Below are 24,554 nucleotides of genomic sequence, written 5' to 3' on the forward strand. Positions count from 1 at the left end.
CCATGCGATAAGACAAAGGTGGACCGGCCATGCTGATTTTAAAGGGCTGCCAATATCAACATTATTACAGGGGCATAGAGAGTTCTCTTCTTACTTAACATCCCCCCAGAGTACTTCCGACATTAGATTGTAGCTGCCCCGCATTTCTTTTTCATGTTATGGTGTTAAGATTTTTCTTTTTCCCTCACTCCTCCGTTTAGGATGCGGTGACCCAGTCTACCTCTGCCGTCAAAATCCTGTCGTTATACTATCTCCAATCACCATGGCTGGCGGTGTCGGAGCTGCACAGGTAACTGAGGGCCAGGAAACGGAGTGCAAATTCAAGTCACCGAATCCTCACCATTTTGAAGCCGCACATAACAATAACTACAATAATTTACACTTATATAGCGCTCTTAACATAATAAACATCTCAAGGCGCTTCATGGAAGCGTTATCAAAAAACTAAATTTGGCACCAAGCCATATAAGGAGAACATAAGAACATAAGAAATAGGAGCAGAAGTGGGCCATTTGGCCCCTCGAGCCTGCTCCGCCATTCAATAAGATCATGGCTGATCTGATCCTGGACTCAGCTCCACTTCCCTGCCCGTTCCCCATAACTCTTGACTCCCTTATCATTCAAAATAGATGTTAGAGCAGAAGACCAAAAACTTGGACATAGATGTAGGTTTTGGGGAGTGTCTTAAGAGATATGCAGAGGTGGAGAGGTATAGGGAGGGAATTCCAGAACTTAGGACCAAGGCAGCTGAAGGCAAGGCCGCCAATGGTGTGGAGCATTTAAAATCAGGGATGTTCAAGAGGTCAGAATTAGAGAAGCGCAAGGCTTCGGCAGAACTGGGAGAGCTGACCAAAAGAGGTGCTCTTACTATATAAACTTTCTCCGGAGCTCAGGAAGTGACACCGCGTTGCCATGGAAGTGACAGAGTCCTGTGGCGGTCGGTAATTCAAGTTAAAGTTAATGATGGGGGTTGGTTTTGAAGCGTCCCAAATATTTCAGAATAGAAGTGGTTCAAAGCAAAAGAAGGTATGCCAGGGAGATCGGTAGGCACCAGAGTGCCAGCCTTCTGCCACCAACCGTATCTGCAGACTCTGGTACCCCTACCTAGCCATAACTGAGGATAATGCCTCTGTAGGCTATAGGCCAGCAGATGGCACAGTTCCAGGGCTGGGCCATCTGCTCCGAAGATATCTGGAGTCAATTTGCACCTCAATGGCAGTCAAGGTCATCAACCTCTTTTGCCTCTTTCCAGGTGAGCGTAGGGATCAACAGCAGTATTCATCAATGTATTGCCCATACATGTATCGAACAAGTGACTGATGCATCGGTCAGCATTTTCATTTCCGTTCCCACTGGCTGCCCAATGCCACAGCATTATTACATTTCCCAAACTGAGGGGTCATTGCCGGCATTTCCATAGCCAACCAGACATCAGGTTCCTGCTCCTCTGCCTGGTCCTAATTGCATATACACTGCGACTCACCAAATGTCAATGCCTGAAAGCTCACTGATTGTGGCATCTGGGATGTCTGTCATTATACAAAGCATTGATGCAGGGTGCTTTGAGGCACTGTCTTGTTCTGGGTCACTGACAGTGCTGGCGGAATGTTTTCACAGGTCTACCATGACAGGAAAGGGACCAATGTTGGAATGCTGTCTCCAAAACACATTGTCAAACCAAGCTCATGTTACAAGATACTAACTGTGCATGACACTTGTGTGTACACCTATGTAAGAGCTGGATCGTATTGGCACTGAACTTGGGGTTTGCCTGCAGTTTCACCTTTCCACACTGTTGACCAATATTAAATACAGGTGCAGCGCCTAAAATACAGAACCCTCGGGACCGAGGTCGTTCCGGATTCCGGACTTTCGATTTGCTTTCTGACATCACAAATCCGGAAACACCCAAATCCAAGTTCAGTTATCTCCGGATTTTGGAACGTCAGAAGGTGGGGGGAGAGCGGGGGGGGAATTCCCGCCGAGGAGATCATCGGGCGGACCGGCCCCCGCTAAGGAGCTGTTAGTGTTGGGCAGTGCCCATCCAAGGAGGTCGTCGGGCGGGCTGGCGAGGAGACCCCAAGATAAGGGCAGCAACGGTGAGGCAAGCAGGGCGAGGCGAGGCCCGAGGTCAGGCAGCGGCTGGGCCCCAAGGTCAGCACGGTCGTCGGGTCCAGATTCCGGAACATTTTACAGATTCCGGACGACCCTGCCACCGATCGTCCCAGAGTCCGGATTCCGGAACATTTTGAAACTCCGGATTCTCAACGCTGCATCTTTAATGCTATTTATGCAAACATAAAAAAGTGTAAATAATAAAATGGCATGTTGTATAGAAAACTGCAGTCTCCTTAAACCAGTGTTGACCAAGAGATGTTGCTGAATATCCACAGGTGAGGCTACGGCAGCACCATTTTAGCTACATGCACTAATTTTAGTAGAAAACCCCTCACACACATAAGAACATAAGAAATAGGTGCAGGAGTAGGCCATTTGGCTCCTCGAGCCTGCTCCGCCATTCAATAAGGTCATGGCTGATCCGATCTTGGACTCAACTCCACTTCCCTGCCCGTTTCCCATAACCCTTGACTCCCTTATCATTCAAAATCTGTCTATCTCCACCTTAAATATATTCAATGACCCAGCCTCCACAGCTCTCTGGAGTAGAGAACTCCAAAGATTCACGACCCTCTCAGAGAAGAAATTGCTCCTCATTTCCATTTTAAATGGGTGACCCCTTATTCTGAAAGTAACACACACTCACACAATCCAGGTAAATATACTCCATGTGTGTATATTTACTTAACGAACGTTGACCACCATCCAGTAACCAAGGAAGTAAAACACACACAAAAACACTCGCACTCTCTACTTTTCCTCTTACCATTTTACCAACAAATGCACAAAAAGATTCACAAGTTCACATGCATACGCTGTGCGAATATGAGTATTAAGATCACAAGCCCAACGACGGTGTCTATTACTCATTTTTTATTTACTAATCCGAAATGCAATTATCCACATCTGGATTCCCAATCAGCCACATGTGGCTAGCGGCTAACGTATTGGGAACACTGCTCTAAAGCGATCAACCAGGTCAAAGGTCATAAACATTTCCACAGCTTCAACACCTACTCTGAGCGAATAAGCAAGCACGTGTGAAAAGCCATACACACCTACAACCTCTGCTATGGAAAAAGGGACAAAATCAAAACAGCAACTTCATTGCCACGATCTGGCAGATCACTGCTGACTTCAACAGGTAACACCTCTGGCCATGAAGATTTCAACACAAGTGTCCATAACAAGCTTTCCTGCAATAAAAGCTTCTGATAATAAAACGGATTAGATACGAGACTGTCACATCGATAGGTCATGGTAATGCCAAAATGAACATATCCATTCATTTACTATTTAACTAATTTAAAGCATACATTTGGCCTGGGAGGTAGCTTCATGATATTTTATAATTTACGAACACTAAAATTAAGGACATATTTTGTAAATAGTTCATGCAGCACGTTTGCAAAAAAGCAAATATTGCTATTTTATTACTGACTAGCAAACTAATCAAGCAGAGCTTACTCTCTAATGACCTTTTGCTGCAAAATGCACATCTGGACATCAGATAAGGACATCAGGTTTGGTAGTGATCCCCTCTGTAATGTATTTGCTTCATGGGTTCTTTGCATAAGAATTCATAGCAACACATTGCTATGAAAAACTAGTTGGTTTATTAGCAAACAGTTTAACAATCACACTACACATTACCAACATCCGTGTCCTCGTCCAGGCTAACATCCCCAGTATTGAGGCACTGACCACACTCGATCAGCTTCGCTGGGCAGGCCGCATAGTTTGCATGCCAGATACGAGACTCCCTAAGCAAATGCTTTATGCGGAGCTCCGTCACGGTAAACGAGCCAAAGGTGGGCAGCGGAAGTGTTACAAGGACACCCTCAAAGCCTCCCTGGTAAAGTGCGACATCCCCACTGACACCTGGGAGACCCTGGCCGAAGACCGCCCGAGGTGGAGAAAGTGCATCCGGGAGGGCGTTGAATTCTTTGTGTCTCAACGCAACGAGCGTGAAGAGGTCAAGCGCAGACAGCGGAAGGAGCACGCGGCAAACCAGCCCCATCACCCCTTCCCTCGACAAATGTCTGTCCCACCTGTGACAGGGTCTGTGGCTTTCGTATTGGACTGTTCAGCCACCAGAGAACTCACTTTGGGAGTGGAAGCAAGTCTTCCTCGATTCCGAGGGACTGCCTATGATGATGATGACGACACATTACCAGTTCACCTACCAGGCTCACAACCACCTGTCTCATTGTGGATCCTCCAAATGCCACATGACTGGCTGAGCCACTCCCAAGTCAACAGCTCTACAACTATTTTGTTGTGAACAAAATAAAACATTAAATCAAGTGCCCCCTGATTAAAGGGGGGAGGGGGGGGGACACTCCAAACAAGTGTCCCCTTGTTTTTGGTTTTTTTTTTGAGGGCACTATGGCGAGCCAAGTTTGCACTGGTGAAGTTATCAGTCTTCTGATTAAACAGCTCTGCAAACCTATGAGCATATTCACAGGTGCATACAATATACCCTTTCATGTTTAAAAAGCCTGTGACACATTATCAAGATTTACTGTGCGGGTTGGGGAGGGGGCTTATGCCGGTGCTTGTGAAACTGCGTCCCAGCATGAGTGCCAGTTCCAGAAAAGAATTGCGAGAACTAGGGTAAAAGGGAAGCAATGCAGCCATTATTGAGCAGAATTGTGTCCTTGGCTGTTATATAGAATCATGCAATTTTACGGCACATTCGGCCCATTGTTTCTGTGCCGGCCTAAAAAGAGCTATCCAGCTTAATCCCACTTTCCATCTCTTGTAGATTACGGCAGTTCAAGTGCACATCCAGGTACTTTAAAAATGCAATGAGGGTTTCTGCCCCTACCACCCTTTCAGGCCGTGAGTTCCAGACCCTCACCACCCTCTGTGTGAAAAAAGTTCTCCTCAACTCCTCTCTAATCCTTCTACCAATTACGTTAAATCTATGCTCCCTGGTTATTGATCTCTCTGCTAAGGGAAATAGGTCTTTCCTATCCGCTCAATCTCTCTCATAATTAATAATTAATAACATAGCGCTATGACTTCAGCCTTAATTAGGCCCGTGCTGTTCACTTACACCAATCTGAAACGGTCCTGTGAAATAATCCAGATTAGCCTGGACAAACCAGATGTTGTTTAATCCAAGATCATCACACCTGTCCTTGGCACGCACTAAGGATTCTTCTTTGTTTTCCACTAAAATCACCTGGAACACAGGTCAACATCTAATCAGCAAGAAGCTCAATTTGAGCAGAAATGTTTAAGACACCAAGAACGTTTGCAGCATAGAAATTCATCTTCATTTCATTTCTTTCAATTTCATTTATGTGCATGTACATGTTCTGTGGATGACTGACTTTAAAAAACCAAAAACAAATGCATAATTTACCAAATGCCATCTTTTGGCTTGTAAAACAGGGGCAAAGCGTGCCGATAGCAGTGGGATAGCCACCGCACAATCTGCGTAGGTAATGAGGGGGAGAACGTCATGTGGAAGAGATTCAGGGAGAGAAATGGCCAAGGCTAGCGTAGAACCTTTATTACTTTATTGCTATGTAATAGATTACCCATATACATGCAAACTTGGTGACGGAGGCTGGAAACATTTTGAACGACGGCTAGAAAAGCTGATGTCTGCACGGAAAGCTGATGGCTGGCATGCATTATATGTACACCTGCTATGCTACATTCACTGAGTATTACCTTCCGTTGGTGCAAAAATCAAGGCAATTGTGATTTGTAACGACTACTAAATAAATAAAACAGTTCCAAAATAAATTACTTTTAGCTTGAAATGCTGAATCACAGCACACTTCAAAATGCTGGAAAAGGCACCAAAGAAAAGGTCAAAAGTCATTATTTCCCAGGGCTCATGCCTCTGCCACAACTCCACCCACTTCCAGGAAATAAATCCAGCATCATCAGGGTTCACATCCAGCTTTGAAAATGTCAAAATCCACCACTGCAAAGATTGCACTTCTGTGCAATTCCGCTGTTTCCATCCTGCCCTCTCTATAATTGATGAAATATTGGGTTTTAGCTGGGGCCCTACAAGTTCACGTCCCACTGCACTCCCAGTGTAACTACTTCCTATCATATAAAAAGACTTGCATTTATATAGCGCCTTTCATGTCCCAAAGCGCTTTACAGCCAATGCAGTACTTTTTCAAGTTGTAATGTAGGAAACATGGCAGCCAATTTGCGCACAGCTAGATTCCACAAACAGCAATGAGATAATGACCAGATAATCTGTTTTAGCTATGTTGATTGAGGGATAAATATTAGCCAGGACACCGGGAATAACTCCCCTGCTCTTCTTCAAAATAGCGCCATGGGATCTTTTACATCCGCCTGAGAGAGCAGACGGGGCCTCGGTTTAGCGTCTCATCCGAAAGACGGTACCTCCGACAGTGCAGCATTCCCTCAGCACTGCACTGGGAGTGTCAGCCTAGAGTTATGTGTTCAAACCCACAACCTTCTAGCTCAGAGACAAGGATGCGTCCCACTGAGCCACAGTTGACACCATTGGGTTTCAGCTTTCACATAGAAACATGTAAAATTCTGACGGGACTGGACAAGTTAGATGCAGGAAGAATGTTCCAGATGTTGGGGAAGTCCAGAACCAGGGGTCACAGTCTAAGGATAAAGGGTAAGCCATTTAGGACTGAGATGAGGAGAAAGTTCTTCACTCAGAGAATTGTGAACCTGTGGAATTCTCTACCACAGAAAGTTGTTGAGGCCAGTTCGTTAGATATATTCAAAAGGGAGTTGGACGTGGCCCTTACAGCTAAAGGGGTCAAGGGGTATGGAGAGAAAGCAGGAATGGGGTACTGAAGTTGCATGATCAGCCATGATTATATTGAATGGTGGTGCAGGCTCGAAGGGCCGAATGACCAACTCCTGCACCTATTTTCTATGTTTCTATATTTCACAGGTAAACAAATGGAGTTGGAGAATGCAGTCCCAAAACACAAAAAAAAAAATCCCGAAATCTGATTAAATAAAAAGGAATCTAACCTATTCAGTCTCGTTGAGGTGGTGGTCTTGGCCATAGGCATTTATTCAGGGTAGTTTTTCAGTTACACATTGTTTTCTTTAGTTGTTAGCTTTTTAGGGGCTTTCTCACCTGTGGTAAGCAATTTGTCAGGGTTTCTGAGTTCAGTAGATTGGCAAGCATACGGGCAGCAGTGAACTTGATAGATTTCCAGACTGGGGCGACGTGGTCACCTACAGATATCATTCAGCAAATCACCACCCGACGATGCTGGAGAACGATGCTTGTCAATCAAGAGACTTTTATCCGAGTTTCCACTGGATCAAAGAGACCAGCATGCGAACCTGGCCTGAAGCCCAATGTATGAAACAACAGATCAGACGACCAGCAGCTTTTCAAAAAAAAAATCTTGGCACAGCTTCACAATGCAGTTTCTGCTGCTCCCTGCAAACCGTACTGTATGTGTCTGGCCTGATTATTGCCACATGCGTTTCATACATCTTATCATCTTAAGTGACAATATTCATACTGCAGTAAGCAGAGTGACAATTTTAAAACAACATACCTGGCATGACGACAAGGTGTGAGCGAGGACGATTCCAACGTGCCCCTGTGAATATAGGACAGACAACTGAGTCAATCAGTGGAATATTTCGAGATTAGACCCGCATACTTTTGTGAAGACAGATTCCTTTGTTTATCTGTCTGCCAGTTGAACCCTCGAGATCTTATGCTTTGCAAGGTAGAGAATGAAGATGAGCCGCCAGGTATTTCAAACTTCTGACCTCAGCAGGTATGACGTCTAAACACATATCAAGTGTGCAGTGAATTTGTTTTGAGGATGTCTCCTACGGCAAAACTGAGATCATCAACTACAAATTTTGGGTCAATAATTTCTTCTTTGAAAGAGAAATTGGGAGAGACATCTTATTTTTCTCTGCAATTAATGAGCTTAAAATAAAATGACATTCTCAGCAATCACACCTTTCACAGCCATGTATTCCCACCACTTCACTAGCTGCGAACTTCATTAATTGTAGAATAATGCATTACATAGGAATATAGCAACATGAGCAGGCCAGTCAGCCCCTCGAGCCTGTTCCGCCATTCAATGAGATCGTGTGCCTCGACTCTACTTACCCACCTTTGCTTCATATACCTTGATAACCATACCGAATAAAAATAATAATTCTCCCACTTTTTTTAACTAAAGATTAATTTGGGCAACAAAGTAACAGCCCTTGAAAACAATTCTGCTGCCTTCAATACCACGTGCAAAAACCAGTACATAGAATTATCACCACCGGCAGTTTTTAATATTTATTTCTTTTTTTTTAAAGCTTGATTTTTGGACTGAAGTGGACTGTACTAAAGCAAGATACTTTAACATAATCTTAACTGAATATTATACAGTAAACATTTATGATGAAAGCAAACAGAATGTGACCTTCAACATAATAACGAAAGAAAGAACTTGCATTTATATAAGCTGGGATCATCAACTACAAATTTTGGCTCAATAATTTCTTCTTTGAAAGAAAAATTGGGAGAGCCATTCACAACCTCAGGACGTCCCTTTACAGCCTGTGAGGTACTTTTGAAGTGCAGTCACTGTTCTAATGTAGGAAATTGTTCGAATGTAGCAGCCAATTTGCACACAGCAAGGTCCCTCAAACAGCAATATGATAATGGTCAAATAAGATGTTTTAGTGATGTTGGGGGGCTAAATATTACATAGGATTACATAAGATATATAGCACAGAACAGGACATTCGGCCCAACCAGTCCATGCCGGCATTTATGCTCCACTCAAGCCTCCTCCTGTCTTTCCTCATCTAAATCTATCAGCATAACTCTCTGTTCCCTTCTCTCTCATACGCTTGTCTAGCCTCCCCTTAAATGAATCTATACTATTCGCTTCAACCATTCCCTGTGGTAACGAGTTCCACATTCTCACCACTCTGGGTAAAAAAATTTCTTCTGAATTCCCTATTGGATTTCTTGGTGACTATCTTATATTGATGGCCTCTAGTTAAGCTCTTCCCCACAAGTGGAAACATTCTCTCTGTATCCACTCTATCAAAACCTTTCATAATTTTAAAGACCTCTATTAGGTCACCTCTCAACCTTCTTTTTTCAAGAGAAAAGAGACCCAGCCTGTTTTCTCTTGAAAAAAGAAGGTTGAGAGGTGACCTAAGAGACCCAGCCTGTTCATCCTTTCCCGATATGTATACCCTTGCACTTCTGATATCAACCTTGTAAATCGTCTCTGCACCCTCTCCGGTGCCTCTATATCCTTTTTATAATATGGCGACCAGAACTGTACGCAGTACTCTAAGTGTGGTCTAACCAAGGTTCGATACAGGTTTAGCATAACTTCCCTACTTTTCAATTCTACACCTCCAGAAATAAACCCTAGTGCTTGGTTTGCTTTTTTCATGGCCTTGCTAACCTGTGCCACAACCTGGACTCCCCTACTCTTCTTCAAAATAATGCCACGGGATCTTTGATGACCACCTGAGAGAGCAGATGGGGCCTCGGTTTAACGTCTGATCCGAAATCCTATATCTCCTGAGAGTGCAGAATTCCTTCAGTGGAGCGTCAGCTTAGATTTTGAGCTCAAGTCTCTGGAGATGGACTTGAATCCAGAAGTGAGAGTGGTACTACTGTGCCACAGCTAACACTTAAATATTATAATATATCTAAAAGTATTTAGCTCTTGAAAATTTGCCCGTCTGTTGAACATTACCCACTACAACAGGTACATGATTTCCAATTTACTGTAGGACAAGATATTTAGTTTAAGTAGATAGCTTTGAGGAAATCTTGGATTACACAGGAGAAATACTGAGGGAGCACGATAATTAGCTGTGGGAACAGAAATCCACCTACTGCGTACTCAATGAAACGCCACAATAGTAAAGCTGTACCTTTATAAATATACATACCCCACCGCTGCAGAAATCAACAATAGTATCACCAGGCTTGGCCAGTTTGGTTACAATTGAGATGATGTTGTCCAACTGTTGCTGCTTCCTGAGGGCACGCTCAGAGGAGAGCTTTCCTGTAAGACAAGTCAATGTAGAACAAATAGTGTCTCAGCCAAAGGTCAGACAGACTTTCAGTTAACAAGTGCCATATATTTCCAGCTCTCTGCAGTCACTTCTGCAGTGCACAGAGACAGAACGATAAAGGTGAGCTGCCTGGTATTTACAATCTTAGCAGGTATTGGGCTGGAAATTCGGCGATTTTGCGACCGGGTTTTTGGTGCTATGTCACTTTTGACGAAAACCCGGTCGGCGAAAAATTGGGTGACGTTTTGCGGCGGCGGTTTTCAAATATCGCTGGAGAGAGGAGCGCCGCCGGGCAAGACTCTAAATATCGCTTTCGCCAAAAATTTGGCTCTGTGCGCACCCGTATTTTCCGCGAAAAATACCGACCGGGAAAACCCTGTGCTAGCAGGCCTGCCAGTAGTGGTAAGTATGAAGACCTGCAAAAAGGTAAGTTAAAGTTTTTATTTTTAAATTCTTTTGCAGCGATTCGCTAGATAAGTGTCTTGTAAATGTTTTGTGAATTTTTTTTTTCCAATTTATTTTTTTAGGTATTTTTCCGCTCTCCCAAGGCCCAACTCAGAGCGGTATCGGCCTCGGACTAAAGATGCCTCGGATCACGGTTTGCGCCCCGAGTCCTCGTGCAAAGCCGATTTTTACCGCTGTGCAAATTAAGGCCTGATTTACGGCCTGATAGCGATGATGGTAATTTTAGTGAAAAAATACCGTTATTGCTGAAACCGAATTTCTAGCCCAAATGTGTCTAAAAATGTCAAGTTTACAACGAATGGTTTCAAAGGCTCCTTGGTTAATAAAACTAGGATAATCAAGTACAACTTTTGGGGCCAAACTTTCTCTTTTGAAGAAACATGGGCGGACGCCTGTTTTTCTCCATAGTTAATGACCTGCAAAGAAAATCACATTCTCAGAAATCGCACGTTTTATAGACCTGCATTCCCACAGTTTCATGAGCAGATCATTAATTGTAGAATAAACAGTTTCAGAGAGCGAGGACTCGACCAAGTGTTGAATGTTGGGACGTAAGCAAATTAGCGGCAGATTCAGCGGCTGCTTTGGGCCATTAAGAACCTAAGAAATAGGAGCAGGAGTAGGCCATACGGCCCCTTGAGCCTGCTCCGCCATTCAATAAGGTCATGGCTGATCTGATCATGGACTCAGCTCCACTTCCCTGTCCGCTCCCCATAACCCCTTATCCCCTTATCCACTTACAAACACTTAGTTTATTCTAGGAACATAGAAACAGGGGTAGGCCATTCAGCCCCTCAAGCCTGTTCCACCATTCTATTGGATCATGGCTGATTACCTCCACTCCATTTACCTGCCTTTTCTCCGCATCGTTTGATATCCACTCACCTCACAAAAAAAATCAATCAATCTTGACACCCCGAATGCAACTCCACAGGCGATGAACTAGAGCGTTACAAATTTATTGTACAATTCGTTCAGTCTTTTAATGGGAGTGTAAATAATGCAGATTGCTTGGTACTGCAGACAACCAGTATTGATTTAAGATTTTTTTTCCTGCCATGTGGATTTCCGTGCTGAAACACAGATACGCGGATGCAGGAGTCAAACCGTTTAATCTGTGACATGTCTCCCCAACTCTCAAAGTAATGCAGCGGAACGCCCAAGATATCAAAACATTACAGCCTACATTTTTCAACATTCCACAGATGGCAATTTCCACAAACCTAACTTCTTATCATACCGTTTCCACCAACCCCCCACACTTATATCCTTATAATCCTATCCATAACCAGATACTTATGTAACATGTTATTCCACATTCGGTTGGAGTCTTTTCTGCACCAAGCACTCCCTGCGGGCATTCTTCTGCTGTTAAGTCTCACCTAAAACTCATTAATTTGGGCCTGAAGCCCGATGAGCACAGACCTAGTTCGGTAACGTGCTTTATGTCTATCATCATCATCATCATAGGCAGTCCCTCGGAATCGAGGAAGACTTGCTTCCACTCTTAGCCTGAGTTCTTAGGTGGCTGTACAGTCCAATACGAGAGCCACAGTCTCTGTCACAGGTGGGACAGATACTCGTTGAGGGAAAGGGTGGGCAGGGAGCCTCGTTTGCCGCACCCTCCTTCCGCAGCCTGCGCTTAATTTCTGCATGCTCTCGGCGACGATACTCGAGGAGCTCAGCTTCCTCCCGAATGCACTTCCTCCACTTAGGGTGGTCTATGGCCAAGGACTCCCAGGTATCAGTGGGGATGTCCCACTTTATCAGGGAGGCTTTGAGGGTATCCTTGTAACGTTTCCTCTGCCCGCCTTTGGCTCGTTTGCCGTAGACGAGTTCCAAGTAGAGCGCTTGCTTTGGGAGTCTCGTGTCTGGCATGCAAACTATGTGGCCTGCCCAGCGGAGCTGATCAAGTGTGGTCAGTGCTTCAATGCTGGGGATGTTGGCCTGGACGAGGACGCTAATGTTTGTGCGACTGTTCTCCCAAGGCATTTGCAGGATCTTGCGGAGACATCGTTGGTGGTATTTCTCCAGTGATTTGAGGTGTCTACTGTACATGGTCCACGTCTCTGAGCCATACAGGAGGTCGGGTATTACTACGGCCCTGCAGACCATGAGCTTGGTGACAGTTTTGAGGGACTGATCTTCAAACACTCTTTTCCTCAGGCGGCTGAAGACTGCACTGGAGGCGGTGTTGGATCTCATCATCAATGCCTGCTCTTGTTGATAGGAGGCTCCCGAGATAGGGGAAGTGGTCCACTTTGTCCAGGGCCACGCCGTGGATCTTGATGTTTGGGGGGCAGTGCTGTGAGGCGAGGACAGGCTGATGGAGGACCTTTGTCTTACTAATGTTTAGCGTAAGGCCCATGCTTTCATACGCCTCGGTAAATAGGTCGACTATGTCCTGGAGTTCAGCCTCCACAGATATGTGCACAGATGCAGGTGTCGTCCGCGTACTGTAGCTTGACGACAGAGGTTGGAGTGGACTTGGACCTGGCCTGGAGACAGCGAAGGTTGAACAGCTTCCCACTGGTTCTGCAGTTGATATTGGCACGTTACAGTAATAAAAACGGTAGCTGAGCTGAAGTTGAAAGCTCCGCCCATGATAAAGGTGTCTTGACCTGGCCGTGACTGGCACAGTGACCTGTGAAACAAGCTAATTTCTTGGTTCACAGTCTATCAGTTATTTGGCCGTGAAATATATGGGCACCAATGTTTCGCTCTAAGCTGTGTGGCCGTGCAGTGATCGGGAGGTCACGCGCAGTCCGCTCAGCAGCTGTTCCGCTGGAACAGACGCTGTGCATGCGTGGCCGCACAACAAGCTTACAGGGACTGCGCAGCTCAAATAAAAATTAAAGGGAACGTCGATGGGCACATACTGCTGTTTACTCTTTACGTTTTATTACTGTAACGTGCCAATATCAATCTTTAAGTTGTATAGGGCTAGATCTCGGTCAGACATCAGGAGGTGGTTCTTTTCCCATGGAATGGTGGACCTCTGGAACAAGCTGCCGTTCCATGTGGTGGATGCAGACTCACTGAATTTCTTCAAGCGAAAGCTGGATTTGTTTCTGGCTGCGGCGGAGATCACCTCTTCCAGAAGGTAAATACTGCAGGGAATTTATTGTCCAGAGTGATCCCCTGGACTAGTTTCAATTGCCTAGATGGGTCGGAGAGGAATTTGCCAGATTTTTTTTGTCCCAAATTGGCCTGTGTTTTTTTGCTTCTCCCAGGAGATCACATGGTTTGGGGTGGGGTGGAGTGTATATGTTGTGATACACACGTTAGCGCAATTGTGTGGGACAGGCTCGATGGACCAGAGGGTCTTTACCTGTCCGTCATTGTTCGTATGTTCCTAATCTTATAGTGTAAACTCTTACATTCATCAACAACAATAACTTGCATTTATATAACCCCTTTAATGTACCAAAACGTCCGAAGGTGCTTCACAGGAGCGTCAGAAATCAAAATTTGACACCGAGCCGCATAAGCAGATTGGGACAGAGGACCAAAAGCTTGGTTAAAGCGGTAGGTTTTAAGGAGCGTCTCAAAGGAGGAGAGAGAGGTGGAGAGAGACGGAGAGTATTCTTATATGTTATCTGGCTACCATTGTGCCTGATACCATTGTCTTACATCTACACACATTTTCCCAGAGATGACAACCTGTTCCTGGCCTATAATACCTATCAAGCTCTAAGCAAGCCGCTAGGGTATGTGCTATACTGCTACACGGCACACATATATGCATGTACTTGCAGTACTAATCATCATCATCATAGGTGGTCCCTCGAACGAGGATGACTTGCTTCCACACCAAAAGGGATGAGTTCGCAGATGTTTCAATGAAGGACCGATGTTCCAGTCCTGAACTCCAATTGAAGGGGTGGAAGATGCCTGTGCGTGGATTTTTTTAACGTGTGGTGACCGTTGCCCATCAGTCACCACACGGGCTTGACAGAGCTAGGTCTTTATCCAGTAGCAAGGGTTAACCAGGACGACTGAAGACCTGCTCTGCTTAGTACTAAACAACTAGGCCGGCACCAGCGACTGATTGTCTCAGTTACACTGAACGCTGGCCTTTAAATGGGGTTTATTCAGAAGCCCCAGTTTTTCAGTAGACATCATAATCAAAGAAAGGACACAGGACATCAAGAGCCAGCCACCTGAAGGCTGAAACCTTTGTCCTTGATGTCCCTCCCTTGTGGCGCAGACAGAAGGTGAACTAAGATGTCAGGGGTGTGTCATTAGGTGCAACATGACAGTGCTCACACACTCTTCGCTGCACAAGCTCTGCATCTGCCACACGGGACCAATCAAATCCAACCAACCAGAAATACTGTGGTGTACACTCTGCTCACGCCTGGGCTGAGCTGCATCTCTTCGCTCCGCTCTTTAGTGGCCTTGAAAGAGAATCGTCTTCCCTGGAGCAAGCAGACCTGAACTTCTCACCATTCTTTTAAAGAAGCGAAAGAAAAGCAAACATCTCACTGAGATCTGCCAACAGTGCACAGCACAGGCCATCAGTGTAACTGGAGCTCCCTGTCTCCAGTCACACCTAGCTTCATTCCCGATAGTTGAGAAACAAAACCTATCTAACTGTGAGGCGGTGGGGGGGGAAGAAAAAGACTGAACCTGTGCCCACTACTGAAGCATAATATTCAAATTTCTCAAAACAAAAGGGAAGGAGTTAATCAGAACATTTTTAATTGAGTTTGCATCCCTGATTATCGCTCCATGTCTCTGTTTCCACATCAAATCCAGTTTTTAAAATTGACTCCTAAAACCGACGCATTCACTCGCTTTCTGAAACTTGCAGACTGTGAAACATGACCCGTGGGTTTTCGCCCCCTTGGCCAGCGGCAAAAGATTTGCATTTATATAGCGCCTTTCACGATCACCAGAAGTCTCAAGGTGTGCAGTCACTGTTGTAATGTGAGAAACGTGGCACTCAACTTGCGCACAGCAAGCTCCCACAAACAGCAATGTAATAATGACCGAATAATTTGTTTTTTTGTTATGTTGATTGAGGGATAAATATTGGCCAGGACACCGGGGATAACTCCCCTGCTCGTCTTCAAAATAGTGCCATGGGGTCTTTTAAGGTCCACCTAGGAAGGCAGCCAGGGTAACGTCTCATCCGAAAGATGGCACCTCCGATAGTGTAGTACTCTCTCAGCACCGCACTGGAGTGTCAGCCTAGATTTATGTGCTCAAGTCTCTATAGTGGGATTTGAACACACAACCTTTTAACTTAGAGGCGAGTGTGCGACCCACTGAGCCACAGGTAGTGGGATATTCTCGTAGGAAATGTTTTCTACAAACCTCCAAGATCTGTGATTCTACAACTGGTACCCACTGTATACGACGACAGCACTTGATTAGTAAGGAGCCATACGCAAATGTGTATTATACCATAGTGTTTTGTAACGGTGGTTCATTGTATTATCTAGATGTTTTGACAGGTAGCAGGTGTAGAGCATTTTCTTTTCACCTTTAGTCCTTTCTCTGCCTGAATACACAGACACTGCAGAAATTTGACACAATAAATGCTGTTAAAGCATTTCAAAAACTCAAAATTCTTTATCAGACGGGTCTTGTTGGAGTCAGAGAATAGAACATCGCTCCACTCTGCAGGACTAAAGACCAGGCACGATGTGGGTCACTGACAAAAGCTCAGCACCCCTACAAAAGCCCAGCCTCCCAGGACACTTGGGCTTCGCCAGCATAACACCATTATTCCATTCTGCAAGCTCGAATCTTACACCCTTTCATAGCCTGCTACCGATAGCATGGGAGTAAGATTCTGGCAATCTCGTGCAATGGACCTGTGTCTGTCACAGGGCGAATGGGGTGTGCAAGCAACATATTCCCCTGTGACTCTCAACTCATTGGGTAAACTTACATTACAACTGTGGCAATAGTGTGAAGCCATTTTGTCATGTTCTGATGTTGCAATTATAGTGTAAAAAAAGACTTGAATTTAAATAGTGCCTTACACGACCACTGGATGCCTCAAAGCGCTTTACAGCCAATGAAGTACCTTTGAAGTATAGTCAATGTTTTAATGTAGGAAAGGCGGCGGCCAATTTGCGCTCAGCAAGAGCCCACAAACAGTAATGTGATATTGACCAGATAATCTGTTTATTTGTTATGTTGATTGAGGGCTAAATATTAGCCAGGACACCGGGGATAACTCACCTGCTCTTCTTCGAAATAGTGCCATGGGATCTTTTACATCCACCAGGGAGGGCAGACGGGGCCTCGGTTTAACACCTCATCCGAAAGACGGCACCTCCGACAGTGCAGCACTACACTGGAGTGTCAGCCTAGCAGCCTGGATCTGAAGTCAGAACTGAACTGACACTGGACTCTCGGGACAGCAGCTTTACACGGCACAGGTTTAGTGTCAGTATGGAACCAGAATGAATTTGCACCAACTCTAAGCCGACAGCATAAACTTGGAGTCAGGGCTCAATCTGGCATTGGAGTGGAGCAGAGTTAGAATCTCTGGAGGGGGCAGTCTCTCTCGAGTCGGTAGAACATTGGCTCTTCCCAGTTCAGCATTGGTGCGAGGCCTAAACCGCTTCATACCCGTACTGAACATGAAGTGTGAATGCACCACGTGGGAAACTGAAGCAGAACTTCCGTGCCAAAAATAGGAGGCTTAACAAGATTTTTCTTTCGGTAATCAAGAGGGTATCTGAGCCATGACTTTGATCTCCTTGAGCTTCAAGTGTAGTACAGGTTTAGTGTCCGAAATCCGGAAACCTCGGGATCAAGGTCGTTCCGGATTCCGGGCATTTCCGGATTTTGGAATGTCTTTGGCTGAGCTGAGGTAGGTGGGGTCGGGCAGCCGAGGTAAGGGGGCAAGGTCGGCCCGAGGTAAGGGAGGGTACCAGGGGCAGGGAGGGGGACCGGGGAGGAGAGAGGAGGGCCGGGGGCGAAGTCAGGCCGGGGTGAGATCGGGCCGCGCGAAGTTGCGGTGAAGTCGAGGCGGGCGAAGTCGGGCCGGAGGTCGGGCTGCCGAGGGCCGGGGATCCGAGGGCTGGAGGAGGTTGGGCGGGGCGAGGTCGGGCCGCTAAGGCGGGGGGGGGGGGGGGGGGGCGGGGGGGAGGGGAGAGAGTCCGGATTGCGGAACATTTTCCGGTTTCCGGACGACCCCGCCACGGATCGGCTCAGTGTCCGGATTCCGGAACATTCTGAATTTTGGAACACCGGATTTCGGACGCTCAACCTGTCGTATTTTGGAATACCGTTAGAAGTGCAAAAGATTTTGGTTTCCTTTCCTGACAATTTTTTTTGTGTATGAATATTATAAAAATCAGGGGAGGAATATTAGTGAGTTGGAATGGACTGTGTTGGCTGTCAGTCCCCCAGTGTCGACACAAGCACTCCCAGATCAGGCACAGGACAATATTCCTCAGCCCAAACCGCACAAGAGTCGCCTCTCCAAGTGAGAGTGCCAATCTGCTGCCAAATTGAGGATGTTTTTTGTGCTTATGAGCCAATACCCATCTCATTTACAGCTGGAAAACAGGAGCGACTTTCATCCCATGAGAGAAACCCATGCTGTTGAACCCAAGACTACCAAAAAATGGGCAACACAGTGTCAGCCGTGGCTCAGTGGCCGGAACACTCGCCTCAGAGTCAGAAGGTTGTGGGTTCAAGTCCCAGTCCAGCAACTTGAGCACATAAATCTAAGCTGGCACTCCAGTGCAGTGCTGAGAGAGAGTCTTTTGGATGAGACGTTCATCGAAGCCCTGTCTACTCTCTCAGGTGGATGTAAAAAATCCCATGGCATTATATCGAGGAAGAACAGGGGAGAGTTATCCCCGGTATCCTGGCCAATATTTATCTCAATCAACATAACAAAAACAGATTATCTAGTCATTATCACATTGCTGTTTGTGAGAGCTTGCTGTGCATAGAATGGCTGCCCCATTACAACAGTGACTACACTCCAAAAGTACTTCATTGGCTGTAAAGTGCTTTAGGATGTCCGGTGGTTGTGAAAGGTGCGATATAACAGCAAGTCTTTTTCTTTTTTTTATTCATGAATGGTGCTGAAATAGCTATGGATGAAATTGAAAAGAACCAGGAAGTCTTAGTAACATAGAAACATAGAAACAGAAAATAGGTGCAGGTGTAGACCATTTGGCCCTTCGAGCCTGCACCACCATTCAATAAGATCATGGCTGATCATTCCCTCAGTACCCCTTTCCTGCTTTCTCTCCATACCCCTTGATCCCTTTAACCATAAGGGCCATATCTAACTCCTTCTTGAATATATCCAATGAATTGGCATCAACAACTCTCTGCGGCAATAAATTGCCTATCCCTTATCCTAAGACTGTGTCCCCTGGTTCTGGACTTCCCCAACATCGGGAACATTCTACCCGTCCCGTCAGAATCTTATATGTTTCTATGAGATCCCCTCTCATCCTTCTAAACTCCAATGTATAAAGACCCAGTTGATCCAGTCTCTCCTCAGTTGTCAGTCTAGCCATCCCGGGAATCAGTCTGGTGAACCTTCGCTGCACTCCCTCAACAGCAAGAATGTCCTTTCTCAAATTAGGAGACCAAAACTGAACACAATATTCCAGGTGAGGCCTCACCAACGCCCTGTACAACTGCAGTAAGACCTCCCTGCTCCTGTACTCAAATCCCCTAGCTATGAAGGCTAACATACCATTTGCCTTCTTCACCGCCTGCTGTACCTGCATGCCAACTTTCAATGACTGATGAACCATGACACCCAGGTCTCTTTGCAACTCCCCTTTTCCTAATCTGCCGCCATTCAGATAATATTCTGTCTTCGTGTTTTTGCCCCCAAAGTGGATAACCTCACATTTATCCACATTATACTGCATCTGCCATGCGTTTGCCCACTCACCTAACCTGTCCAAGTCACCCTGCAGCCTCTTAGCGTCCCCCTCACAGCTCACACCGCCACCCAGTTTAGTGTCATCTGCAAACTTGGAGATATTACACTCAATTCCTTCATCTAAATCATTAGTAGACTCACGCTCGACATCTCCAATCAACCCAAAGCAGCAATCATTAAACCCAACAGAGTGTTGAACTCTTATAGTCCAAACAACAGAATACAAGACAGAGGAAGCTGTGATCAAACTGTACAGTGCTCTGTTCATGCCACACTTTGATAGGCGTGCCAAGTTATTAATCAACGAGACAAGGGAGACGTTCAAGCATTGGGGGCAGTGCAAAGAAGAGCTACAAGGTTGATCCCTAGCCTTAGAAATCTCAGGGTTGAGGATAAACTGAAGAGTTGTGCTCTTCAGCCTCGAAAGGAGATGTCTAAGAAGTGATCTTATAGAGAGGTATACAGGATTGTACAAGGTGCACAGGTCTAAACTTGCAAAAGGCAAATTTAGGCGTGATGTTTTTCTTCACACAAAGAATAATCGCACATGGAACGGACTTCTTGAATCAGTGGTGGAGGCAAAACCTGTGGGGATCACGTATAAAACAATTGGTTGCTGCAATGGGTTGGGGACTTTATGGCCATTCTGGATGGATTAAAAATAATTGCATTTATATAGAGCCTTTCATGACCTCATGTCGCAAAGCACTTTACAGCCAATGAAGTACGTTTGAAGTATAGTAGGACGAACCAATGATGGGCCGAATGGCCTTCCCCACTGTAATTATTTTGTGAGACGAAAGGCCAGTGTTTAACCTACTGCACTATCCAGTGCCACAGATTGTTAAAGAAACATTCCCAGAGTGAAATATTCCTCCCCTCCTCCATATCGGGGAAAAGCAAAATCACGAAAGGCATCTCCTGCTTGATAAGTAACCTGTATTTTTTTCTCTCCAATTTAGTCTGCTGGACACCTGGCACGCCATCTTTTAAAACTGGAAGAGAGTCATCCAAGTGACACCAGCAGCAGGGCCCTCAGCAGGTAGCCGTCACCAAGGTAACGTGTGGACTTCTGCAGAGTTGACTGGTGTTCACCTTTTTAGCGTACCTGTACTTGATAGATCGACAGCAGAGTGGGATGGGGGGGGGGGGGGGGTGGGAATCAGAAGGCTGATGGTCCATCTGACCATAACAAGAAGCACCAACAGATGGGCCTACCAGTTACATTGGCTGACCGGTTCTTTCCTGCTTCATAAAGCAGTGCTTTTCGTCTCTGCCTTTCGTTTTCTCCCCATGCCAAATGCCCCCGCATCCACGTCTGGAACCAGCCGCTAGGGCGTACACTGGGTCGACCCTTACTCCACACGAGAAAGCATGCAGTACTGTCCACCCACTCCCTCAGAGGACCCATCAATTCGCTGTAGCACTGTGACAGACTACTTTTGCCCCAGATAGTTTTGTGCTCAACTGTTTATTTTTCCTTGACAATGCAGTGGAATGGTGTTAGCTTTACTCAGACAATAAATACCCATTCTACTTATGTTATCTCTGCTTAACCTGCTTTGTATCTATAGCTCTGTCTCTGAACACGGAGCTTTTTAGAGAGATGATCTGGATATTCTCACTCCTGCTGCAATTTTCTTTGTTATCAGGTTCCTCATTTTTCTTTTCTTCTGCCTTTCATTACTCTGTCTATTTTCTTTGTTTCATTTTTTAATGTCATTATATAGATCCTTCGTGAGGCCACACCTGGATTACTGTGTACAGTTTTGGTCTCCTTACATAAGGAAGGATATATTTGCCTTAGAGGGTGCCACGAAGGTTCACCAGATTGATTCCTGGGACAGGGGGATTGTCCTATGAGGAGAGATTGAAGAGACTAGGCCTATATTCCCTAGAATTTAGAAGACTGAGAGGTGGTCTCATTGAAACATGTATAATTCTTGAAGGGCTTGACAGGGTAGATGCTGGGAGGATGTTTCCCCTGGCTGGGGAGTTCAGAACCAGGGGTCACAGTCTCTTAATAAGGGATCGGCCATTTAGGACTGAGATGCGGATACATTTCTTCATTCAAAGGGTGGTGAATCTTTAGAATTCTCTACTCCAGAGGACTGTGGATGCTCAGTTGTTGAGTAAACCAGGCTCCCCACCCACCCTTTCCTTCAACCACTGTCTGTCCCACCTGTGACAGAGACTGTAATTCTTATATTGGACTGTACAGCCACCTGAGAACTCACTTTTGGGGCCCAAGTTTCCACACGATAAAAAACGGGCGCCCCTCCGAGCTGGGCGCCGGTTTTTCGCGCCTAAAACGGCGCCAGAAAAAAAACTCGCGATTCTGGAGCTCTTTGCAGCTCCTTGTCTGTTTGGCGCGGCGCCCAGTGGGGGCGGAGCCTACACTCGCGCCGATTTTGTAAGTGGGAGGGGGCAGGTACTATTTAAATTCGTTTTTTTCCTGCCGGCAACGCAGCGCGTGCGCGTTGGAGCGTTCGCAGTGTGAAGGAAACATTGGCACTCGGCCATTTTTGTAGTTCTTTGTAGCTGTTTAATTTTTAAACATTTTTTAATAAAAGCACATTGCCATCAGCACATCAGCACTGAGAAGGCTGCAGGAAGCCTCAGAAAGTTGAGGCAGCCGTTTCCCGACGACCTCCCCCTTTTGCGGGCGGTTGGAGGCAGGAAGCGATGAAACCTCCAGGAATACATCCAATCAGAGGGACAGGGCACGTACACACAGGTCACATGAGGACTGCAACGTCGATACGCAGGCATCGCGGCTTTTCCATGCAAGCCACATAGACAAACCAAGATCCTAGTACAGAAATGGAAAATGTTGGGAGATGTACAGCAGGCGCATTAGCATCTGTAAAGAGAAAAGCTAGCGTAACATTTAAGGCAAAAAGAATGATCAGAATCGTACTGATGAAGGATCAGCAGTTGAAATGTTAAGCCAGTTTTTATCCTTTCAGATACTCTCAGACATGCTGTGTATTTACTGCATTTTCTGTTTCAATTTCTGTTTTGAATGCCTGCAGTTGTTTCTCTTTTAGCTTAATCTAGTTTCTTAGCCTGACTAGATGTGACAGAAACAAAAGGTGCATTTAGCATGCATTTTCATGGTCTACAGAAAGGACTGTTTACATGCATTACTCTTACATTATTTCCAAATCCTTCAAATAAGTCACAATCAAAATGGGTACATTTTGGCGTGGAGAGATTACCAGCGACAATTCAAAAGGAACGCTGAAATGCCCAGTGACACTGTAGAGTTGTCAGGGGGAATTGGGATCTTTGCCAAGAAGAGTCCGTGTGAATCATGCCTGGATGTTTGTCATCACTTTCCCGCAGTGCTAACGCAACGCAAAATAGCCACATCCTACCGTGGCCATTGGAAAACCGTGAAAAAGAAAATGGTTGCAACCTTATAACCTCGATGTAAATCATGCAGCATACCTTGTCCAATCAATGTCAAGCTCCGCTGCGCCTTCTCTTTTTTGCCAAGACAAGACAAAATCTGTGCATTCAGAACCTGTCATATCTCTGCCCATGACATGTGAAAACAGTGATGATGGATCAGAGTATTTGAAATAAAATACACCGCTGAGTAATCCATTGGTTCTGCATTCACTTCAGCTTGGAGTGATATAAAACATGCTGACAGGGTGATGTCACTTTGGAATTGTACAAAAAACAAGACGACTGCTGTACACAGTCCGCCTGGAGACTGTACAATTACACACTTCATGACGTTAAATAAAAACTTTAGGGTGCTAGCGACTACTAAACATCAGATTACATAATTAGAGAATTAAAAAAAAAATGCTGCTGGGTTTGTGCAGATTAAACACAACTTAGAAATGTAGCATCACGGCCCATCTGGCTGGTGCCAATGTCTAGGAAATAACAACCAGTCTAACAATTTTTTTTCCAAATACCTATCCAACTCGCTCTCGAGTTTGCTGATATTTAAATCTGCTTTGTTTGGCAGTCCATTCCATAAAGTGTGAAGTACAGTACTTATTGTAAGACACACAACTAGCTCAGTGGGTGAATGTGCTATGATAACAGATAGAGGACTTCACAATTATGAACGGGTTCGATAGGGTAGATGTGGAGAAATGATTTTCACTTCTGGATGAGTCCTGAAGATGGCACCTCTGACAGTGCAGCACTCCCACAGCACTGCACTGGAGTGTCAACCTAGATTTTGTGCTCATGTCCTGGAGTGGGACTTCAACCCACAACCTTCTGACTCAGGGGCCAGTGTGCTACCCACTGAGCCACAGCTGACATCTACTCACATAAATAGTGGTTGGCAGGTAGTGTGCTTTGTGTTACTAATGTACGATAATATTCATTCTACATGATTTAACAACTGAGATAGCATTGCTGTAACCTTATGAGTAATTTGTATTTGCTCTCCAAGAAAATATATGACCGGTACAAAACTCTTTTGAAAAAAACATAATCAGTGCCAATCAGAGCCTCCGCCCCAAAAGTGAAAATACCAGCCGATAAATTCAGTCAATAAGCACTTGGTACGGTTACTTGTTTTATTTAGTGACTGATTTTATCAATGAACTTGATAACTAAAGTAACTCCAGCGGTAAGCATCTAATCGCAAATACAGTCATCTAACAGCCTGCATTGCGCTGTGTTTGGGGATGAGTTTACGAAGACACCCAATCAACACGCAGGGCATCTTGGCATTGTTAGCCCTCCCCTGTAGGAAAGTCTGCTAAAAATTGCTCTGTCTTGTGCTGTCCTTTAACTGTGGGTTTGTCGCATTTGTGGACACACAGTCACACCGAGAAACAGCAGAAACTCAGGATTCTGAGGGGGCGTGACAGGGTAGATGCAGAGAGGATGTTTCCCCTCGTGGGGGAATCTAGAACTAGGGGGCACAGTTTCAGAATAGGGGTCGACCATTTAAAATGGAAACAAGGAGGAATTTCTTCTCTCAGAGAGTTGTGAATCTTTGGAATTCTCTACCCCAGAGGGCTGTGGAGGTTGGGTCATTGAATATATTTACATA

At 45.4% G+C, this 24,554-nt stretch overlaps 1 protein-coding gene across 5 annotated transcripts in view; it reads right to left on the bottom strand.

Moving 5' to 3' along the window:
- The window catches only part of gstcd (glutathione S-transferase, C-terminal domain containing), a 223,611-nt gene that overhangs the window by 39,871 nt on the left and 159,186 nt on the right, over positions 1-24,554 (bottom strand). For all 5 annotated transcript variants that reach the window (XR_011591266.1, XM_070872675.1, XM_070872664.1 and 2 more), the window contains 3 exons: positions 10,045-10,160; positions 7,662-7,706; positions 5,180-5,308 (listed from right to left, as the gene is read on the bottom strand). Coding sequence is in view for 4 of the 5 variants with exons in the window: in XM_070872675.1 (XP_070728776.1) it covers positions 5,180-5,308; positions 7,662-7,706; positions 10,045-10,160 (290 nt within the window). In the remaining variant the exon portion in view is untranslated. The remainder of the gene's footprint in view (positions 1-5,179; positions 5,309-7,661; positions 7,707-10,044; positions 10,161-24,554) is intronic.

Source organism: Pristiophorus japonicus, chromosome 2 (assembly GCF_044704955.1).
Source record: "Pristiophorus japonicus isolate sPriJap1 chromosome 2, sPriJap1.hap1, whole genome shotgun sequence".
In the NCBI taxonomy this organism is placed as follows: domain Eukaryota; kingdom Metazoa; phylum Chordata; class Chondrichthyes; family Pristiophoridae; genus Pristiophorus; species Pristiophorus japonicus.